Here is a 25,758-nt window from a genome sequence, read left to right on the forward strand (position 1 = left end):
AAAAAACAACATTTTCTTTAGATATTTTTCCTTGATCTGGAATATTAATTTCGGCCAAATATTCATGACAATCTATGAAGCTTTATGCATTAATTATTTAAAGCCATACAGTTTGTTAGTTTAATACTGAAAAATGAACAAACAGACTGGTCCCAAGTCAGGAGCCTCTGGCCTTTATTAGTCTTGCGTGATTTTAATTTAAATTAGTTTCTTGTGTATATTTCGGAGTTTAGTATGATGTCCATTATCACTGAGATAGTATACATTTTTGAATAGTTGCGAGCTGAAGCACGCCTCCGGGTTCGGGAGTTTCTCGCTGCATTGAAGACCTATTGGTGGCCTTCGGCTGTTGTCTGCTCTTTGGTCGGGTTGTTGTCTCTTTGACACATTCTCCATTACCATTCTCAATTTTAGTTTCAAAATTTTGCTTCAGACGAAAAATGTAAAAATTGCTTGGATTCTGCTAACGTTTCATTCAATTCGATGAAATTTTGATAAAAAAATTGTTGTGTAAAAAATGTAAACCCCATGCAGACTGTATCTATAAGTACCAGTCCTGTTTATAATTTTGTCCGTGAAACACGGGGAAAACTAACTGCATACAGTTTCAATATTATGCTCTCAGTCAGTTTACTCTTTTGACTTAAAAACAGTTTCAGTTCAACACCCGTAAAATTTCATAAAGGTTTGGCAAAGTTATTGTTATTTAAAAAAAAAGTTGAACAACATACTGAACGTTATAGGCCGCCGATGAAACATAGGATTGCAATGTCTCGCTATGGCGTTATAAATATGTCACCGGCTCGACAAAACTGTAAACCACAAAACCAATCTCAGCAGATAATGAATTGCTTTAAACAAATGGGAAGTGGGTATAGAACTCACAGAATAGATTCAGACTTGACAGAAAATGAACAAATGAATAATATGATACTAATTTGGTGAAACATAAATTTCTTCAATTAGATCCGCAATTACAAGCCAATGAAGAAAGAATTATAAAGCTGATGTGCTTCTAACAAGTTTTTTTTTTTTTTTCTTTTGATTACATTTTTTTGTGATCGAAATTCAAGTGTACACCCGGGCGTTTTGACGTAAACGTAGCTACGCGCCTGAAAGTCAAGTTTTCAAACCAATTCAATCGATGATTATCATGCAACCAACTTATCTGGCTTCAATATACTATGTACATGTTTGTCAATTGTCTATTGTCTGGAAACCTTACTATATATTTTGTTTAAATATACGTATAAATTTTTATGATTGTTCACATCTAATTTTATTTCAATAATTGATGTTTTCTTTTAATTTACTTTAATTCATATAGAATATACATGGTGTACCAATTAACGGTTTCACTTGTGAGCTAGTCTCGCTGGATCCCTAATACGAAGACTTTTTTTATCGCTTGTATGACAGGCGAGAAGTAATGATTGCTTATTCAACGGTGATAGCAACTAAAATATATTGTTCCCTCACCTATAAAACAAAGTGTTATGAATTGAGAAAGTCCTTTACCTGGAAGACCCTGTTTGATGTTTGAATATCCCTGTTTATTTTTTTTTTCTTTTCGAGAAGCAGTAGCAGATTTCACAGTTCTGATATATCAGTTCTAGCATATTTTGTACAAGATATTTAGTATTCCATGTACTCCTTACAACAACATTACTTTTATGTACACGTTTATATTATTTTATTCGTTTAGTGTAGATTTCCTTGTCTTTTTATCGAATCTAACCATTTCAATTGATATTTTATTGTTTGTCTTTATATGTTGTGATGTTACACATCTATTATTTCACGTTAGAGTGCATGGTACGCCTGTTCAAGACTTTAAACCCGCTGCATTTGTATCACCTGTCCTTAGTCAGGAACCTATTTTCTTATGGTTGTCGGTTGTTGATGTGGTTCATAAGTTTTTTTCGTTTCTTGTTTCTTGTTTATTATGTTACGTTATACCGTTGGTTTTCCAGTTTGAATGGTTTTATGCTAGACATTTGATGGGCCTTTTATATCTTGATGTTTTGACGCAGCCAATGCTCCGTGTTGAAGGCCGTATTTTGAACTATACCATGTATACTGTTTATTTTTACAAATGGTGACTTGGATGCACAGTTGTCTTATTGGAAATCTTACCACATCTTTTTATATCTATTAGACTTAGAAATTACTGCATATATGTTTGAGTTCTTTATTGTGACATCATATTTTGCAAAATCATTACATTTTAAACGAGTCGGCGAAAGATATGTATCTATATTGGCTTGGGAGATGAATACATATCTCGTTGATAGTCCGGATTTGATTTGTTTTTTACTTTCTTAGACTCAGGACAATGAGTAATATGACAAACTATATACACTATCAACAACTAAGTAAAGTTGAGCACAATTTTACTTAATACGACTCAACGTTATCTCGACAGTACTTAACTGTACTCGACCTTTGTCTCTACAAGTTTGATTCAGTACTTGATTATCTTGATGAAGTCTGAAATTGTCTCGACCAGTCTCGACTTAGTCTGAACTAACTCAATAATTTATTGATCTTCAAAAATCCAGGTTATATTGTAGTTTAATTCATTGCTGTCAAATTTAAGGATTTATTAATACGTACAAAAGCTAGAATTTTAAGTATGATTAAATTCAGATAGTCAACTTTAACTATTTCTACATTTGTTTTTAAATCAACTTAAAATTATCAAATTTTACAGGTAGCTCAAGTATACATTAAGCTTCGGTAATTCCAAGTTGTTTGGTACTTTAATTTATTGCTGTCAAATTTAAGGCCTTTATCAATAGGTAAAAAAAGCTAGAATTTCAGTTCGGACTATTTCAGCTGACGGTCACCTTTAATTTATTTATAACTTTTCCAAATAAACTTGGATTTTCATAAAATTATAGAGTTATCACAATTATATATGCATCTTACACAATGCCAGGTTGTTTGGTCATTTTGGGGTATTGCTGTCAAATTGAAGGATTTTTTTAATTGATAGGACAAATAAGCTACAGTTTTCAGTAAGGACTAAGTTCATACAGTCACCTTTAATTATTTGTATAACTATTCCAAATCAACTTAGATTTTCATAAACTATAGAATAATCTCATTGATCTTATAGAATGCTAGGTTGTTTGGTACATGTAGTTTGGTTTATTCTTTCAAAAATTCTATTTTTTAATGTGTAGTTACAAAAAGCTTAAATTCCAGTTCAGACTTAATACAAATAGTCACCTTTAACAATTTCTTCAACTTTTTCAAATCAACTTAGATTTTCATCAAACTATTTCAATTATACATAAATCTTTAAAAAAAAACAAGCTAATTTAGAATGTTATTCGTTTATCATGTCATACGAAATCTTCACGTTCACTCATTAACTGTCTTATTATAAATATTTCGATTTGGTTAAAGACATATAATTTTTCATTATGTTATATAAAATTATAACATAAGAGGACAACAACATAATCCAAATAATGCATTTCCATTTTTATGCATACTTATTATTATACAACGCTTATTTATATAGTATTCAAGGTCTATCCTCTAAGTTTGAACATTTTCATGAAACTTTTAGATAAACAAAAAAAAAAGATTTCGTGTCATTATTTAACGTTTGTAAACAATCCTAAATATCTGATTCATGATGTATTGTTTTAAAGGCAAAACATTTAACAAAGTAGAAATATTTCGATAAAATTTTCAGTGATTTGTTACTAAAACTAAATATATTAAGTATATTCAGAAGATTAAAAGACACAAAGTCATTCATATATATGTAGGGTAAAATTCGCACAATTTTGATATATGTAGAGGTACAAGTCACAAATATGTTAGGAAATTTAGTGCATTTTTATACAGCCAGGGGAAAAGTAAAAGGATACATAAATTACTTGCATTTATTTGAAGACATACAAAAACTACATTTGGCATTTATCATAGTAAAACGGGAAACAACGTCAGATATTGTTTATAAATAAACCCTAACACAAACAAGATTATAAAATTGCGAGACAATATTATTGTTTATTTAAAGATAAAATGTCGAACAGTTGTCAATAAAACAAATTAAGCTGAATCAGATAAAAATGTATAAGAAAACTCGCGACAAAAGTCCTTAATAACACCGGTAAATCTAAGACAACGAAAGAATTCAAGAGCCTGTTGGAGTGACTATTTTGTACTTTATCAGCAAAGGAAAAGAGGAACGTGATTATATTATCAAAGATCTTACATTGCCTCTGTTAGGTTAGGATGGGGAAAATGCCCTTCTCTTTTTAATTAGTGTGATTGTATTGACAAAATGGTCTTAGATGATTCACATGTCAACAGCTAAATATACAATTGATGTTTTACGTACTGTATATGCAAGACACTGCGTACCGCACAGACAATGGTCTACATATTACATGTACATCGTAGCATCATGAAAATTTCGGAATATCACGTTGCTACATGTCAGATTTTTAACTATTTGTACATCTTATAACTTTTCATATTCGGTTTTCAGCACTACTTATAAAGGTTCATTAAAACATGTACATGTGATGATAAAAAAAAAATGAAAGCGTGTTCGGTGGTTTTTTTTTTTTTTTTTTGTGTTTTCAGTTGTGCGCTTATTGATTGTGTCTCCTTTCTTTTTTGTTATATCAGCATATACGAGCAAATCAATCCGTACTGATTTACCATTATAATTTACGCAATTTCACTTTGTAAATGTCATCAAGCTGCATCTATCATTCAACATAACTATAAACCACAAAACCAAAATCACAGACAGGTTGAAACATAATCAACATACAGCCATTAACGATATCTAGCAACACCCTATAAAACACTAAACTGATATCCACTTAAAAAAAACACTCATTGACCGAAATTTTCAACTATCAAATATGAGATTTCTCATTTTGGTCATCAGCTGTGACACGAAAACCCGGTTTGACGAAATCATTTGCCTTACTTATTCCAAAAACGAATTTATGCAAAGCCTTAAAATGTTTCCCTATTGTATTGACAAATGAACATTTTTGGATACTTCAATCGCAAAAGATCATTTCAAATGCCATTTTGATGTCATAATGTCAAAATTTACACAGTCAATCTTTAGTTAAATTTTACACATAAACATTGGTCTAAATATATATAAGCAGCATTTTCCACTAAGAAATATATTTTACACAAATCATGCTGACATCTTTGTAAAAAACATTTTATAACATAGACTTTTACTGTGAAGCCGTTGCTCATATCTGAATATCAATGAGAGGAAACTAAAATTAGACTGTCTTGGCATTTGGCATTTAACACGTAGTTTTAGAAGTTTGGAGACTTACGGTAATATGAAAGATAAAATTTAAAAGATATAATACACAAAAAAAAGTCGTGCATTGTATGAACCGATGAAGGACGTTGATTCGTAGGTTTATGATACCATTGTAAATGCACATGTATTGATCAAGCACGTCGTTTGGTCAAACCTCCTCCTTTATTACCTGATAATTGATATCATCACATACTTAACATTAATATGATAGCTTTTGGTATGTGCAATGAACGGAAGTACACAATCCATAATTTACCACCCGGGCTGATAACCCATATCAGGGGTGTCTCGTGCAAAAAAAAACATAACATGCCGTCTCGTGCAAGTTACTTCCGGTATTTTCGGTATCGTCTGTTTACTTTTCAATTGTGGAGTCAGATATTTTTTATCATGACGTCAAAATTTTACGGGAACTTTTGTAATGTCCAGTAATGGCGGACAAATATCGATAAGATTTTATTTTTTGAATCCAGTGGTAAATCTGTTTGTGCAGAACCAGCTGTTATTGAAAAAAAAACAGATGTTAACATGGATAAATCCAATAATATAGATTTTCGAAATGATGCAAGTTTACAATTAGTACTTGATAACAAATGACATTGACAATTATGAATCATCTCATATGATACAACATGAAGCAATAATTATCATAAAACTGTAAATACTTCCTCCGTGCTTTCAGCTTCCAAATTTAAATGTTTCATAATGCCTTTATAGGAAGTGGTACCGTAATATATATGGAGGTAGGGAAGCTATTGTTGGACTATTTTATTCTATTTGTTGGATTCATGATTTAACTTCTTTAAAAAAAAATTGACTGTTTTAGTTATTTCATTTGTTTATTTGACTTACATAAAACAACTGTCGAAAGTATATGATAAGGAGTTTTATACATGGCCTTGACCCATATCAGCCTATCGACTATGTCCCGGGCTGATATGGGGGTCTCGAGATGATTTCCGGGCCGATATGGAAAAGGCCATGTATTAATCTCTATTTATCACTATTTTACTATAACTGTATAGATATTTTTATGCCAATGATTCTTGTTAAATGCAAATTTCCTTTTACTATCATTAGTTGAGTTAGATTAAATGCAAGCTATCTTTGAAACCGATGTATTGCTAAAAGACATTATTGGATATACCATGACCGAGACGATCAGGAAAATTCACAGCAAGTTGGATACTAGAATTAAGATCGTCAAAATCAGCAAATGCATACTTTAAATACAAAGAATTGCAACGAGTTTCTGTAACAAAAAAATTAATACAATGCAATATGAAGTATTTCAAATAAATCTTTTTTATTATAACATATATCAATTAAGATGCATATAACATTACAGTCTCCTAATCATCATTGACGAAGACTTCATTGAATAGGTGTTATTCTTCCAGTGATACCAATAAATGCCTTTATAACTTCCTTTTCCTCCTTCTGTGTATAACCCATTCAGGCCGGAATCGCCACAATTATTATACCACCAAGAACCCGATCTTAGTATTCCACAATTACCGTTGTAACGTCTGTTTGTCCATGGATCGTTGTCCTTGTCTTTGGTAGTAAACGCTTGCCCATTACTATAATACAGGCTGTCTCCTGTAATAAGTATAAGAATCAGACATTAAACCAGAATATTTCCCAAGTACACGGAGGCCACATCCGCACTATCATTTTCTATGTTCAGTGGACCGTGTAAATGGGATAAACTCTCTAATTCAGCATTAAAATTAGAAAGATCATATCATAGGGAACATGTTTACTAAGTTTCAAGTTGATTGGACTTCAACTTCATCTGAAACTACCCCGACCAAAATTTCTAACCTGAAGTGGAACGAACGGACGGACGAACGGACGAATGGACAGACCAACAGACGCACAGACGAGAAAACATAATGCCAATCATTGGGGCATAAAAAACATTGTTTACTAGTTTCAGATAAAGTTATCAAACTTTTCTTAAGATAAATGTCATGAAATCGCAAAACATAATAGACTTTTCAATATAAAATGAGTACAATCACAAAAATACTGAACGAGGAAAATTTAAAACGGAAAGTCCTTATTCAAATAGAAAAATCAAATGATAAAACACATCAAACGAATAGAAGTTAATTATTTCATTTTATGACATAAGAATCGCGTTGTCAATCGTTAACAATGTATATTTTAACATAAAGACTTAATTGATAAGTTATTAAATAAGGTTATATTAATTTTCACATAATTTCCTTATTTTGTGACTAATAATATACAATAACTGTCTTTTGGTGGGGTAAATGTGTGGTTTTATTGACTTTTGAAAAACAGATATTCACTGAGTTCAAATATTAAACCACATATTTTACCGAATCAAATGACAGTAATTGATTTATTCCATGCATGTTTCGAGGGAGGAAAAATGTAGAAAATAACAATTATTTACCAAAACCAACTAAACATCATACATAGTACCGTTATAATACACTAATATAATATAATTCTATCAATATGGAATAAACATATTTATTTATTTTTCACTAGAATGAAAAAAAAATCAAAAGAATTTCGATTTACATATAAACCTATTTGGTTGCCATCTCAAACAATTAATCAATTTCTGAATAGAAAACAATGGAATTCGGATGATCTAAAAATATTAACCATATCTAATAAATACATAGATTGAAAATGGCTATCAAGCATTTCTTCACTTTTCGCTCATTCTATTATTCAAAATTTTTAAAACCTAAGTCAGAGAGGGTCGGTTGGTTTGTTGTTTTCCTTTTTAAGCCATGGCATTGTCAGTTTATGTTTATCTTCAACATATGTGTAAAGATGCAAAAATATATGAAAATAACTAGTGTCGAGTTTTATATTATATTCTTTGTAAGTTGGCCTACATAGTGTCGCTCGGATACAAAACAATTGATTTAACGGAATGTCTAATAGTAAATTTAACACTTTAAAATTATGTGCTAACAAAGCACGTTTTCTGATTTATCATCATCAAGAAGTCTCAAAACCGAGAACAACTGAAAGCCAATATTGTATACGACATGTTTAAACATACAAAATATGCAATATTGCATCACTATTGCGTTGAATAAAATTACTAGACTCCTTATATATGAAAAACAAATGCTGCTTAACTATAAAAGGAAGGGTTGACACAGTGTATGCATCTTGAGCAACAGTCGTGCGTAAAATAAATATAAGCAAATTAGTCAAAATTGAACATTTGTCTTAGCCTCAAATAATCAAGTAATAGTCACAATTGCATTATTTACTGATTTGTACGCAGCTTATGGATTGGTTTAAGATATTGTCGAGAAAAGATTTGCTGAGAAATTGACGAAAAATATGTTCATTCATTACCAACAACGGAAAGCGATTCGGATGCATTAAATTTACAGAGTATTATTTTCAGTCTTTTACGAATTTGTCACCTCAATCTCTAAGGACTAGTTTTAACGAAACAATTATATGTGTAGTTGTTTTTTTCTGAAATATGCATCAAATGGCTTTGAACTTTGTGTTACTAGAAGGAAAATTATGTACTTTTTCTCTGTCTTTTATGAGTTCAAAAAATAATAGAATTTTAATGTCAAGGCTCAAAATATGTGAGTCAGTAACGACAAATAGTTTGAATAAAACAATGTTGCTTGATTGCTGCTGGACGTCCAGTGGCATTCACATAACAAGTATGCAAATACCATGCCCTGAACAAAATCACCATGTCGAGTTGGATTACCAACAAGCTAACTTCAACCAAAGGTAACAGTATGCAGCAAATGGACTTTAAATAATTATTCATTAAAAGTGTCACAGATGTTTGCAATGATAAGAGCTATTACAGGTAACAGTAAACATTTTGTTTTCAATATTCACGATCTGACTTTAATTCGGTTTTCACATTCCCATAAATGATTATTTGGAAACAATAACAATCTAGCGTTTTACTATATATAGTGCAACACCAGATATGTTTGTAGTCCGATTTTAAGCCAAACAACCAGAGATTATATTGTTTAGCTCCAATTGTAGTTGTTTCAAAAATATGTCACTAAAACAAATTAGCTAAGTTATAGAGAATAGTTTGTTTAAGTTTTATACTTGCTGCGACTTTATGTAGTTAAATTTCACAACTCAGCTATTTCGTAGTTGAATTGTAATTTTCAACTCTGAGTTTTCTTACTTCAATACACTTATGTTTTTGGTTCAACCAACTGAAGTTCAAGAAATTGTCAACTTTTTTGCATGTTTTCGTATTCTAAGAATTGATGACACTTTCGATGTGAATGAGCTTATCGCCTACGTTCTTCCGACTTTTGTATAGTAAATAAAAAAAGAAGATGTGGTATGATTGCCAATGAGACAACTCTCCACAAGAGACCAAATGACACAGAAATTAACAACTATAGGTCACCGTACGGCCTTACACAATGACTGATGAGTAAAAACAATACCGCACAATCAGGTATAAAAAGACCCGAAATGACAATGTAAAATATTTCAAACGAGAAAACTAACGGCCTAATTTATGTACAAAATTTGAACGAAACACAAATATGCAACACATAAACAAACGACAACCACTGGATTACAGGCTTCTTACTTGGGACAGGCACATACATACAGAATGTGGCGGGGTTAAACATGTTAGTGGGATCCCAACCCTCCCCCTAACCTGGGACAGTGGTGTAACAGTACAACATAAGATCGAACTATAAAAATCAGTTGAAAGAGGCTTAACTCATCAGATGGATAAACAAACAAATACTACAAATACAAGTGGACGTGGACGGGTACTTGTACATCCAAACAACAAAAAGATGTTTTTCAAGGATTGAAAAGGATTGATGACTTTTAAACAATTTCAATTAACGGAGTACTTTTTGTTTATTATTTACAAAGGGTAAACGAGCTGTAAACATAGCCTTTTTAGTTAATTTATTTCGTTTAAGGATGCATTAGATATTCAAATGCTGAAATTGAACCTCTCATAAGGCTATAAAAGAAATATGAACGTTTCAGGTGGACTGATGATCAATAATATGCATTCAGATAGTAAAATTTCTTCTCGGAACTCTCCCAATACGGCCTTTCCAGATTAAAATTTACCGTTAAGAATTGCTTAAGACTCTTGTGATTTAGGCATTCGCATAATGGTTGATCAAAAATTTATTGAAATCAATAAAATTCGTATTATCAAATTCGCGGCAAATGCTAGTTCTAGATGCTTTGTCGCGATGCACTCACAAGACTAGTTTTACTTTTAATAGACTAGAGGAAAACACATTAGCAGTTGGAGGTAAAACAAATGACAAACCTTCTACAAAATTCCGATTAAAATGATAGTAACAATTTACATCAGCCTGCATCATTTCCAAAGTACACCGTCGTTATTACTTTTCGAAGCATACCTTAACCCATTGAAACAAAACCAATACTAGCGGCCTGCGTTGCTGCAAGCAAGATTAAAGTAACACAAAATAATAAGCTTCAGTCCTAAATAAATAAAATCATTGGATTCGAAGCTTAGAAAACTTTGACAAAATGTTCCCCGTAAAAAGAGAGTTATAGAATTTTCAAACTATCGACAAATAAGAAGTGGATGCACGGCGGATGTAAACATTTCTTAAATACTACAACCATGAAAAATTAAAATATCAAGCTTTATACCAAATATAAAATCATCTGCCAAGAACAATTTCAGTGTACAATGAGTGGTGTAAGATACCAAACAATCAGCAAACAGGAAGTTGATGCACGGCAGGTTGTAATATTGCTTACACGCTCAAACTCAACGTTATCAAGGACCAGACCAAATATAAAAGTATTCGTTTGCATAGAAGCCAAGCAAGAATAGTTTTTTTTCGGTAATTGTCCGTATGTATGATTAGTTTAGTAACATTTGTAAATCTTCTGGCAAACAAGGCGTTACTGTATGGTAGCTATAGATGCAAAATGGCTTACACCTTTTACTCAAAATTATCAAGATGCAGACCAAATATGAATTATTCCCTTTCATAGAAAATCTTCCATCTGCATTTAATATTTACCAACTACTACGCATTTGGCTACTACGTTTCTACCTGAGCATATCTGATAACAGACACTTGAGAAAGACAGGAAACACTCCTCTAGCTATATTACTCGAGATGGATTTAGACTATTAGAAGAATTTTAGTTAACATTTGTATAGTTTAAACTGTATATGTTACAAGTTTTGATGCGATTGGTATACATTGAGAAAAAGCACAAGCCCATAATGTTTTGGAATGTTTCCGAAACTATAAACCGTTAACGAACTACATTCACTATGGTTCTCTTGGTGGTTCCGGGTAATTCATTCTTTGATTTTTGGATATCAGGATTTATTTGTAATTGTTTTTCTCTTTAAATAAATCATTACTTACCAGCATTCCCACTGTAGCCAGCAACAGTTAATCTATAGTTGGTAGATGCATCGCCGACGGAAAATGTTGAATATTTGGCATGAGCTTTCTTACCATTAAAATCGGATATGTCAATTCTTAATTCGTACTTTCCCTGTGCAGTCAGTTTATTAATTCTTCGATTACCTAATAATCATAATACCAAAATCAAATAGAATTATTCTCAACATATATCATGGACCTTTTTATTAAATAATGATTGGAAAAGATCGAAGTATGAACCAGAACAAAACAAAATATCTGCTGTAAACATGGTAAACAATCAGTTGCATAATGTATCTTTTACAGACATTACTTTGTATTTCACTTTTGATTTCAATTATACGTTATGTTTATTTTAATCAGCAGATGCACATTTATAGCTTTAACTGAAAATATTTTTTGACAATTTCGTCACTCATGATGTTACTTTTTCTATGATATGTAAACGAGAACATGAATTAGGATTGACCGATACGCCAGACTTATTCATAATAACATAATATTTTAAAGGTTTTTAATTAAAGATGTCTCAATTATTTAAGTAACAATTAAATCAATACTAAAGTGAATGTGCCATATATGCAGCAATACCTTAAACCTGATTGTTTATGTCCAACACCTCTATAACGACCCAATGAGTAAAATTTTTAAAAAATCAAAAGGAAACTTTCTTCTATTATTTTGAATATCCACACACAATTTATGATTGTACGTTAACAATCTTTAATTATTGTACGGCGTGTGAAATTGGCCAGTAGGACAACAGTAGATCACGAAACGCCCTGCTTATGACGAATGTACATACATTACAAAAATCATTATATCATATTATTCAAAAGCTGAGATTCGTCACTTCGTGTAGCTTGATTATATTACAAAAACACCGTTTGCAAGGGTATAACTAAAATTAGACACACAAATGTCGTATTGACCAGATAAACATTTCTTTTAAAATGGAAAAAAAACACTTTATAAATGCAATGCGTCAGAAACAAAAGATAATTTTGACTGCTACTGGAAAATAAAAGCAACAGTAGTATACCGCTGTTCAAAAGTCATAAATCGATTGAGAGAAACAAATCCGGGTTACAAACTAAAACCGAGGGAAACACATCAACTATAAGAGGAAAACAACGAAAGAACAGAAACACTGAAGTGCAACAAAAAACAAACGACTATGCAACATACATAGAAACGAAATATAAAATAAGATAATAACTGCCATTTTCCAGACTTGGTACAGGACATTTAAGAAAAAATGGTGGGTTGAAACTGGTTTTGTGGTAAGCCACACCTCGCGCTTTTATGGCAATGTAAAATATACCACTAAAATGACAACATTACATGACAGGAATACAGTACAAATAAATGCAAGAACATTCAGGACAGAGAAATTCATAAATAAATAATATAATAGTACATTTCGAAATGTTAACCACAGAGTAACAACGAGCACGTAAAATAATTTAAGACAGTACACAAAAAACAGCATAACAGAATTACGAACTGCCAGTCACACGAATTTATCAACGCCACAAAAGTGACGTCACAGGAAAATTTCTTACAATTGGATATAAATCAAGATTAGGTTTGTTATTATGTTATTTGACGTATTTTATTACAATTACAAGCATATTAATATAGAATTGTGTTAGTAATTAGATAATTAATTGTATTATCTAGCTTTGTCGGTATTTCTTCTAAATCATACTGTAAAACAAATAAATCGTGTACATATAGTTGCTTTAAACTAAAATCAAAGTAATGAACTGGGTAATTAATTATCTTGATTTTCAAATACGAATAGAAAAAAAGAAAATAGAACCACAACTACAAATGATAAGACATTTAACAATATCAGATCAGAATTACAAATACAACATCATAACTAAATACAATAATGTTGGATAAACAAAAACCGTGACACGTCTTATAACAATGCGAATTCACACTCAGCAAAACAGTCACATGCGGGAATAGGTCATGTTCGGTACCTTAAAGACCAGACGACGTGAATGATAAACCACAATCTAAGACGTGGTAAAAATGTCCTTAGTTAGTTTAGACACAGACACATCGTATGGATCAACCAATTCGTGATGGTGTCCATAAAATTTACGGAGTGGAAAATCAGAATATAATAGATAAGGACAGAATTTTTCCTTTGCAACATATCACCTAAAGACCCCTCAAAGGTTTGTTACAATGGTTGTTAAAGTGCAGAGAACGTGGCGGTCTCTCTACACGATGCATCAAATTTACAATTCAATCCCTATCCAATATACCCTCATTTTCCAGTGGCAGTGGAATTTTTTTTTTTATTCATCCGGACGGACTCTTTTGTATGATCTCCCTATTGTTAATTTGTTTTCGTCCGTCCTGAATTTGTATGAAATATTTCCCGTTGGACGTTAAGCAACAAAATATCATTTAGTCTATATAACTGATCAAAATGTTCCATAAGTAAAATCCTGGTTCCAAGTGAAATGTCAATACATATTATTTGTACACAACAGTTGTCCATATAAAATGATTAACAAGCAAAATTGATATCATTCGGGAAGTTGTCATTGAGGTAGGATAGAACCATAGCCACTATTGGTTGACTATATGTTATATGTAATATGTTATAAGATATATGTTCACAAGTGTTCACAAAAAATTGTTAAGTGTTAATTTTGTTTCAACGATCTTTCAACGCAACTGACGCAGTCGTTTTGCGATCACACAAAAGTCACCTCTCACAGCTATGAATAATAACAAAATAGCTGAACTTAATGTTAATCGGTACAAAGTATTTAAATCCTCCTAACAGATTCCTGTATGTTTTCATTGGATAATAATTTGTCAATTATAAATAATAATTATTGTTTTTTACTTTTTAACATATATTAGCATTTGAGTTTCAAAACTATTGAAAAATTGCAAAAAATGACAGAATAGCCTCATTTTGACATTTTGTCATAAATGTTTAAATATTTAAACATAAACATTTCTCTACAAGTCGTTCCAAACACATGTGTTAATTTTGTCTAAGTTATCTTATTGGGTAGGACCTTTGTTATATCTATTTTTACCAAAAACTATTTGTAATAGCATTTTTAAAGTGACGATTTTAAGACAAATACATGTATGTTGATTTCGACATCTTTAAGACATGATAGTAGCAGGACTTTTAGTGTGCAGAGAAATAATTTCAACCTGTTCCTTCGTTAATGAAATTTGTATTATTTGGCAGATGTAGATAATTAGTATTTTTTTTTGCAATTTCAAGGGATAACAAATGACTCTTATCAAAAATAGAAAATGTGGCATGATTGTCTAAGAGACAACTCTCAATCGGGAACTGTACAGTCTTCAACAATGAACAAAACCCATTATGCATAGCCAGCTATTAAACGCCCCAAATGACAAATTCAAACTAGAAAACTATCGACCTAAGGTTTGTTAAAACAAAACGATAACCACTAAATAACAGGCTCCTGACGTGGGACAGCCTTATACACAATGCGATGGGGTTTAATATAAAAGCGGACGCCCCAACTCAACTTCCCACAATCTGGGACAGGGGTACAGCAGAACAGCATAAGAACAAATTTTACAAATCAATTAACGGAAAAACAAATATCATACACATCAACCAAACAACATCCACTCGATGACAGTCTCCAGCCTTATGATAAGCACACACAGATTGTTCCAGGTTTTAAACATGTTAACAGACCTCCTCCTTTTCATAATTCCCTTTCAAAAAGGTTAAAAAAAAGTAGCAATAGAAAATATTTGGTCGTATCACTCCTTTACCATACTGGTTATCATGTTTTAGAAATTAGTAGTAGTTGATTATAAAGAAAATAAGATATATTTACCTAACCAGAATTCGGCCTCCAAATTTCCAAATCCATTTTCATACGCTTCCCAACCTCTGTAAAACTTGGTCTTACCATTTATTCTTCTCTGAAACACCTGTCAATATATAATTATTATACGTAAACATTGTTATTAACATTGGATAATGCATAGAGAACATCAGCATATTCTCTGCTTAAAGGCAATGATAGAGAGGCACTACAAAGGGTAAGATTTTTGCGTCAGGAATGAGGGAACACTTTTTTATGATTTATTTTTTTTCAAATTGGAATGTTGACACAAAAATTATTTCCATTAACTAATTCAAATATGACAATTCCCTGAATTACATAAATAAAAGAAAAATATTATGGAGGGTACAGAAGTTTAAGATTTTTTTTCGATTTTGAGTGTTCATATTTAAATCAAACTAACGATTTTTCTCTGATTCAACGGGTACTTTTTGACAACACTTTTGGAAAAGGTTACAATTATTTGCTATCTCACGATTTAGTATAGGTCAAAGCTAAATGCGGCAGCAAATTAAAATTGTAATTACTACCCTTCTTATTCTATAGAAAGAAAAAAGGCGATTGCTTTACAATGCGATACCTCAGGAAAATCATGTGCGCTTCTGTTAACATGGTTAGGACTCTATTGTTTCTGGAGATAATTGAGGAATTTTATTTTTCTGTATTTCGATATTAATAAGGTATTATAAAATATTGTTTTCACTACTTTGAATTCGAAAACGAAGGAATCTTCAAATAACATCCGTCGCATCTTCAAAAGACAATAGTCTGTCCGACATCAATATCTATACTTTTAATATATAAAAAGAAGATGAGGTATGATTGCCAATGAGACAACTCTCCGCAAGAGACCAAAATGACACAGACATTAACAACTATAGGTCACCGTACTGCTTTCAACAATGAGCAAAGCCCATATCGCATAGTCAGCTATAGAAGGCCCCGACATTCCAATGATAAACAATTCAAACGAGAAAACTAACGGCCTTATTTATGTACAAAAAAATGAACGAAAAACAAATTGTACCATAGCACAATGTTGTTCATGGTTAATTCGCAATGATGATTATTTCAACCTTTGATATTGTGTTCTTAGTGACAAATGCAAAAATATCATCATTTTTATAACCTACTTTCATTTGTAAAACAACTATACAGTTTATATTCTATTTTTCTCTCTACCTCACTATAGATATAGGAAGATGTGGTGTGAGTGACAATGAGACAACCTACTGTGCATGTAATTTTTTTATGGGCAAAGCAAAGCAAAGCAAAGCAAAGCTAACACCACATAGTTATTGTTTAATCTAAATCAAGAAACTTATATATCTTTTGCTTGTTATAGTTTTCAAATTATAGATTGCATATTTTAAAACTGAACATATTACCTGGATTCAAAGCAACCATAATCAAGAATGATAGTAGCTATCTTTTGATCTAGAAATAATTTGCAAACGAACGATTCCTGATGAGGAGATGTTTAAAATGAAGTGTAAAGTTGCATGTTTTTAATTCGATTATAACTAGTATCTTAAATAAATGAATATATGTTTTCTAATAACTTTAACTTCTTTATGACTACTAAGTATGTTTGGTTAAGTTAATTATCAGGACATTTAATTACCGTCCATCCGCCATTGTCGGTCTCGAAATCACAATAAACATCAAATCCTTTAGAATATTTTGGATAGATCTTATATATTCCGTTTCCTCTTTTTGATTTGACATCTGTGCAATCGATGGGACGTAGGTTTGGTTTTTCCTGTTTTTCTGCACAAAAAAATACAATTACAATTAAAATTTCAAATTAGTTTAAACAATATTTAATTCAAAAAGTGCATGAAATATAATTATCTATAATACTTAAATAACGAGGTCCAATTTTTCAGCCGTCATCACGTAAAAACGACGAATTAAAGAATACAACTTTATATATAACTAATATAGTACAAAGGTGTAGATTAAAAATTACACCACTCCAGGCCCTTTTGTTTTCCACGTAATTAATATTGCCAATAATTAAGAAATTCCGGGTCGAGTCCGATACCGATACCAATAGTATATTCACCTGTTACATATTAGCTTATATGTACGTTCGGCATCTGACAGGCGCACCACCAAACGGTGTATTTAGGATTATGCTATATACACGGGTCATAATAACAGGGTTGACACTACTAAATGCAATCATTGTCAAATTGTTACCTATTGTAGTATTTTAATCAGTAAGACTTTCTAATATAACAATACGAATACTAAAACTCTGGACTAAAAATAAGGCGTATATGTACAGTTTTCAATTTATTAGCGGGCATGACGTAAAACAGCGAATCAAAGAATTCAACTTTATTTATAACTAATATAGGACAATGCTGTTGATTAAAAAATACTCCATTCCAGGTCCTTTTGTTTTCCAAATAATTAATATTACCAATAATTGATAAGTTCCAGTTCGACGGGTTCAAACAAAGATGTGAAAGCAGAGAAAACTGTGTATCTTATAATCGGCATGACTTTTTCAGATGAAAATACTAATACTAAAATAAGGCTTGCGCATAATTATATACTTTAATTCAGTCACGGACCTGCGATATCACGAGTGTGTTCTAGTACAACATAAATACAGGGAATAGGAAGCAAGAAAAACTTATATAAATCCGTCTCCCTTTAAATAAATGACAAAATTAGGAACATAGTATATAAGAAACTCGTATAATCTAGTTTTCAATTCATATTTAACATGTTTATTCTGTGGTTTGCCCGTTACTCAGAAGTCAGTTTGATCGAAAAATGTGATCAACTCAATTTTTTTTACAATTATGGTTCATGTATCTGAGAAATATGTAAATGTTTCGGAAATAAGGTAACATTAAATCAAAGTTTCAACATCTAAATCGACATAGACATAAGGATAATTGTTATGGACCAAATCTCCCTGTTTCTAAAATAAATCTTTGTACAACTTTAAAAATATTTTCGTTTTCCTCATCCCTGATGAGTTCACTACCTGATACTTATGTTTTTACATTATAAATTGGTAGTGTAGAAATGGTGTGTGTCCTGATGAGTCTATAGTTATGACTTTCTAGCAGATAGTGTTTGCTGCTCTCAATTTGTCCACATTTACAGAGGCTGGAAATAACAATATTTTTCTGGAAAAGGTGTTCATTTAATTAAGCCACTGCAGTTCAACCGGAGTCTGGCGTGAAGTATTTGGCCTTTTCTACAACCAGTATTATAATATGTAGGGACTTTCTTAGGATCTCGATTTAAATAATTTTTAAGTGATTACATCTAACATCTTGTGGAAGCCTGTTCCATTCACGAATAAGTGATGGTAGGAAAGAATTTTGATAAAAGGTAGTTCTACAGTTCATATTTTGAACATTAAATGCCCTTCTAGTATTACAGATATAGACTTGATAAAGTTGTTGAGATACGAGACTACAAAGATAATTAGGAGCTTGGTCATGAAACATTTCGTGAACTTTAATAATTGTATGTCTAGATCTTCTCTCACTCAGAGATTTCCAACCAGTACCATTATAGAGATTAGATTTAGAGCAAAGCTTAGTGGGACATGTGACTATACGAGCCGCTTCTATTTGAATGCTCTCTAGTTTGTCCTTTAAATAAATTGGTATATTATCCCACACAGTATCCGCATATTCAAGAATAGGCCTGATAAAACTGATATATATAACTTGCAGATTATTACGCGATAGCTTAAACCTTAAACTCCTCATAAGATTTAAGCGAGGCGTAGCTTTATCAATAATATAGTTCACATGACTTTCCCAACAACCGTTTTCTTGAAAAATTAACAAAATTTCCTTTTACTCATACGAACGATACCATCTATCTGTTTATACTCGTAGGGGTATGTAGAATTTGTGATAAATGCATTAAAGTTACTACAAATCAACCACGTAGAAATGAAGATATCGAACAGAGTATAGGAACCTTCTGGGTAGATAATACAACCCAATAATCGTAATTGAAGCATCATTTACGTTTCGGAATGGTTCTAACTGAAGTTTAAATTCAGGAAATTTGTAAAATCAGAACGCTTAACAATGTCAAGCAATTGTGAACAGCAATTAAATATTTGAACTCATTAGATTTGAATATTTCTTTTTTACGAGGGAAACTTTACAGAAATATCAACGAAGATTTGTTTATATCCTATTGTTAATGTTAAATTTTTAATAGCGATCTTCCTTTAGGTCCCTTCTAATAATATATTTTTTCTTCAACCATTACAGAAAATATTGCACATACTCATACACAGTAGACTGAAGCTGATAGTATCACACATATTGTTAAGTATATAAATATTTACAGATTTATCCAAATAATTAATGTTTAACATACATAAAGAAACTAAACTAGATGAGAAATTTCTAATAAATCAAATATTGTCATGCTGATATGGATATCATTATACCTTTACATATTTTCTTTTCTTTCTCTGCATTGTGTAGTTTTTCACAGCAGCTGGTATGAGCCTTCTCTTCACCAACAAGTTTTAAAATCCAGTCGGCTTTTTCTCCATGAAAACAAACACCTAGAAAAATAAAGTAGCACATGATATTTCAATACAAGAGTTGTGTAAAATTACCCAGTTAAAATATGTATTCAACCAGTTCCATTAGTAGGTATATTCGGAAAAGTCAGTATGGATTAAACATTTTTTGCAATTGCGTCTATGTTAAATGACATAAAATAATTAAAGTGATCAACACACATGTTTTTTTTTTTGTCGAAAATTCAACTTTTGTTTACTTACTTTTTTCTGCCACCTGTAATTTTTCTGCAAATACATACAATATTACAACAGATAAAAGCAGAATATGTGATTTGAACATTATACTTTTTCAAAAAACTTTGACTTGGCAAACATGTATTGATATTAATTTATATATGAAAATTGATATTTCAATTATTATGTACAAAGTAATAACAGAATAGCGTGACAGTTTAGGTGTTGTTGGTTTTTTGTGTCATATAAACTATCAAATTTGATCGCGTAAGCTGCTGTTGTGTTTTAATCCAGTGCTAGTAATGCATGATTATCAAAATTCTAGAAAACAACAAGATTATATCAAAATGAGACATACCAAATTATATTTAATCAATACACAATGTAATGTTAATATGATGAATTTTGACCGTTGAAATATTCATCAAATAATAAGGTTATGCAAATAATATAAAAATACGAGAACAAAACCTTTCCTTTTTAATGGAGACCAAATTATGTGGATATAAACAACAATGGGTCATCGTAACAATGAGCAAAATGATTACAGCATTTTGAGCTATTAGACATGTCGGCATGGTGAAATTTGTCCCAATTCAAAAGAAAAAAGCCAACAGCCTGTTTTTTTTTCAAAAACTATAAACAAAAAAAATATATGGAAGACATCAATGTAAGTCTTTGTTGTTGGACAAAATAAAAAAAATCATGACAAAACAATCAAAAAATCTATGCAGAGGTTATTGAATATGAATATCTCTCTGCTTTATATTGAACATGTTGCGTTTCTGCAAATATTGACAATGCAATGAAATTTCCCATAGGAACTCCTTTTACAGCTAAAACTGAACCACTTTTACTATGAAGTTTTGAATAAAAATCATATCCTAGAATTGGAAAGTTTATATGCACTACAATTTTTGCAAAGGTCAAAATATAGGGCTGAACGGCATATTTTCAACGTTTATATGCCCCGAACTTCTAAGAGTTTAAACTAACACTAAATTTCTTAACTATCCCAACCTTCAAAATAACCAATACCATATGCATATGTATATTTACTGGTAATATTCCCAAGGTATGTCGCTATGAAATGAAACATAGAGATCGTATCCGGGAACCAGTATGTAAACAAAATTAATTATCTATGAATATTCTATATCTCTCCAAAAGAGGTGTAGTTTGAGAAACAACTGTATTTACAAAGTGCAATCTACAGGCAGTAAAACGCGATGATATTATAATGTATAGGACTTCTCACAATATAATGTGTATGAGCCTCAGTAAATTTACACATGTGACTACACATATACAAAATTGGTTATATATCAATGTTTTCGCGGTTTTCATTTAATGAAAATTATCACGCAACTGCAGTATTTGGAACTGAATGTTCATAATTATTGACAAATAAAAGGTTATATACACATTGTATACTTCTGGTGTAATGTTTTGTAAGATATTTGAATATTGGTGCAATAAACGATCTTAAATAATGTAAAACAAAATCAACAACTCGGCAGTATATGAAAATAACAAATATCACGTTTTGTGCATCTGATGCGCCCTTTCGAATAAAATTTAGCAGGAGCTTACAAATCTAAACATGATAAAGCCAAGAATGTATAAATACCTAAAAATGTTAGGAGGTTTTGTTTTACAAAAGTATTACTCAATATTTTTAATGTGCTGATAACGGTACAGCACCCTGTATTCTAATATAAAGTATTAACCTACTCTGATATACAATTTTGGTATACTATAGATTTAAAATTTAATAATTAATCATTTTAATATAAATTATTTACTCTTACACACTGTCCCCAGTCATCATCGAAAGTCATAAATTGATTGAGAAAAAAAAATTCTTGGTTACAAACTAAAACTGAGGGAAACACATCAACTATGTGATCTTATTAAATATCTGGAAATAAAATAGATTCGGTAAAAACTCTACATGATGCTTTTTTTTCATCCAAAAGAGGTTGCACTCCTGCAAATATAGACAAGGCAATTGTCTTTAGAAACCCCTTTAACGACACAAACTGTGCTACCTTTACTATGAAGATGCATAAAAATCATATCCTAAAATGAAACGTTCATATGCACTGCTATGTTTTGCAAAGGTGCAAACCTTTTTTCAACATGCATAAGCCTTCAACTTCTAAGAGGTATAAACTTATATCTAAAGTCTGTGCTACCCTTCCTTTCTTTGAGTCTTCATCAGAATTTAACTCTCCGCTATCCGTAAGTATTTCTATTGGTCAAATTCCGAAATGTGTCTCCAAGAGCTGAAACATTGCGATTATATCTGTGAACTGGTAGGTTAACATATTAATTTGAATATTAGATATCCCCAAAAGGGGCTTGGTTTGTGAATCAGCTGTTTTATGAGCAACCTGAATTATTGTTCATGGTTTTTTAGGAGGGTAAAATTTTTGTTTAGCTGTATTTATTAGTTTTGCCCCGACGATTGTATGACAAGATATTGTTTGTTTACTTTATAGGACAATGTGACGACGTTGTCAACTTGAGAAAACAGGAGTTTGATTTAGGTTCTATATGATTATTGAACTTACAATAAAAACGATAGTTTCAAAAAAAAGGGAGCCATCAACAAATACAATAGCATAATATAAGAAAATTAAAAACCAATTGTTCAAAAACAATTGAAGGTCTTTCCCCAAGTAAAGATCTATTTTATTATCAAAATATTAAAACTCAATCTAAAATGTCAGTTCCTATGACTTTATAATGTATAAATATGAATTTAAAGCAACGGTCAAAATCTAGAACGTCCTATTAAACTTTGATCTTGACCTCAATTTCAAGGTCACCAACCAAGAACCTCAAATAAAAAGACCCTAGACCTGGAATATGTATGGTAAATGAGTTATATCACTTTAGGCATGATTTTAAATATAAGATGGGCGAAAAGTCTCATTTATTGTTTACGCACCCTCCAACCAAAATTTATAAGTTACAACATGTCGCAACTCACAATTTAGTGAAAATAATTTGTCAATATCTTTCACGGTTGTTGAAAATAAGTGAAAATAAGCCAAAATCAAAATTTAGAATATGACCTTGACCTTTGACCTTAACCTTATTTTCATTTTTTTGGACCAAGGAACTTAAATCCAAAGACCCTAGGCCTATATCACTGATGGTTTACCAGTTAGAAAAGCATATCACTTATATCAAATGCATAAGGGGAAATAACTCTCATATGGAGTCTCCTGATAACTTCAGTCCAAATGAATATCCTAATCCTGAAGAAGTAACGAGCAATTTGGTAAAATAAATTTGTCGTAATCTTTTACGGTTGCGAAGGAGTAGTGGCCACAAAAAAAACAGTGTTTGGGGAGATATTTGGAACAGTATTTTGTTACGCAGTTGTAACTTTTTAAAGCGTATAAACTATACGACATCATATTCCAAATATCTAATCGACATCTTTTGAAACATCAATACTACGCAAGAAAAAAAATTAGGCGAAAGAAAACAAAAAAGAAAAAAATAATAATCAGAACAAATTCAATAGGTCTTTCCACGGAAAGGTGGAAAGACCTAATAAATTATCTACTAGTACGGTGAAGTTTCAATAAAATCATAATTATATCATTTTAGTCATTTATTGCACTTAAGAATACTTCATACGTTTTAAAGACAATATATGTATTATTTATGGTTTGACACCTCGAATTTATTATCGTTTTTATGTATTAAATGAGTATCATAAGGAACTCTTTTTGGTTTTACCAAGATTATTACGCAATTGATTTGTTATAATTGATTAGGATTATAACATTTCACATGAACTAAATGTCAAAGCAAGGACTACAATATTGTTTTCATCGTGAGACATTTCCCTGTTATTCCAAAATGGATAGGATTGTAATGGTTGAAATTCTAATTAATTGAAAAAGATAAATTAGAACGCGGGCATCATCAGAAATGGCAGATACGTCTGTTTTATGTAGAAATCATAACAATGAGCGTTGTCGTCTTTATTGTCAAGGATGCCAAGAACTAGTTTGTCAGGTATGCTTGCAGGAGGAGCACAAAGGGCATCGATTTATAACACTCACTACAACGATGTCAAATAAAAGAGATGAACTTGAAACATATTGTAGGTTATACGACGACAATATTAATCACCTGATTACAAAAGAAAGTGAACTTCAAAATATACTTGCTACTAGACAGGAACAATTCACAGAACAAAAAAGAAAGATTGCGTCATTTAAAGACACGCTGATACAAAACATTGACGACATCGAGTCAGATTTACAACAAAAATGGGGAGCAGTTCAGGAGGAGACTTCAAATCTAACATCAAGACTTACACATAAAAGATCTGAAATGATACAAATAAAGAAAAATATGCAGGACGTGTTGCAAAAAAGTGATATTGTGGAAATGTGCGAAACTGCTCATGTAGTAGGGCTGACCATCACTGAAAATTTCACAAATGAACATACATCTCTTACAGCCACTTTACCAGTCTATGTTGCACCCGAGATTACACCTGATCTAGTCGGAAAATTGGAACATGCGCATTCTTGTCAACAGTCTTTTCTGTATTCCCGCGTAGATGGAGAAAACGCTAGTTCGATCAACTCAACGAAAAATAAAACATCCTTTGAAATAATTGATTCAATTCAAACTTCATTATGTTCAATAACATCGATTGCCCATGACAGTAAAGATGAAAAGTCAAGTAGTTTCGTCATCTGAAAATGCTATAATGAAGTATTATGGAGATGGAAATAGCAGAAAGATTAAAGATCTACCCGGGAAAAGAATACTATCGATTGCAGTAGTTAACTCAGGACGAATACTTGCAATAGCAGAGGGGACTGTACTATTTATTCACTAAAAGTTGTCGACACTTTGAAAATTTCAAAGTCGTGGAAAATTAAAACATTCTTTACTTTTAGCGATTCTCAGATTCCCACTGCGCTCCACACGTCGAAGGTGTACGGTAATATTTATATTGCAACCACACAAAAAAACAATGGCAACAGAATAAATAGGATCTCTGTAATTACTGACAAGAAACCTCTTGAAATACATCTCGTTGCAGAAATTAATTTGGAGACATCCTTCGTGCCAGTAAAGGCTATAGCATGTTCCAGAGGAAATGTTACGGTTGTAATGAAAAAGGGTACGGAAGAAGATGCCGAAGGGTGTATTTGTGCCGTTACATCAGACCTAAACAGTGAATTGCAATGGTACTATGGGGGACGAACAGAAACAGAGAGTCAGGAGAGGATGTTCTCGCCAACTGATGTCACAGAAATAAATCGTAAAAACTTAATTGCATGCGATCCACTTAACAACACCTTCCATATTCTGAAT

The 25,758-nt window shown here is 31.5% G+C and overlaps 1 protein-coding gene across 1 annotated transcript; it reads right to left on the minus strand.

Moving 5' to 3' along the window:
- Window positions 1–6,611: 6,611 nt before the first annotated feature.
- On the minus strand, window positions 6,612–20,512 carry LOC143075394 (microfibril-associated glycoprotein 4-like). Its single transcript, XM_076250787.1, has 6 exons — window positions 20,425–20,512; window positions 20,083–20,202; window positions 17,260–17,405; window positions 15,624–15,720; window positions 11,734–11,898; window positions 6,612–6,931 (listed from the first exon to the last, which is right to left on the minus strand). Exons 1-6 carry the CDS (start codon window positions 20,501–20,503, stop codon window positions 6,672–6,674), a joined length of 867 nt encoding a protein of 288 aa, XP_076106902.1. The 5' UTR covers window positions 20,504–20,512; the 3' UTR covers window positions 6,612–6,671.
- Between the last annotated feature and the right edge of the window lie 5,246 nt (window positions 20,513–25,758).

Source organism: Mytilus galloprovincialis, chromosome 5 (genome assembly GCF_965363235.1).
Source record: "Mytilus galloprovincialis chromosome 5, xbMytGall1.hap1.1, whole genome shotgun sequence".
NCBI classification, from domain to species: domain Eukaryota; kingdom Metazoa; phylum Mollusca; class Bivalvia; order Mytilida; family Mytilidae; genus Mytilus; species Mytilus galloprovincialis.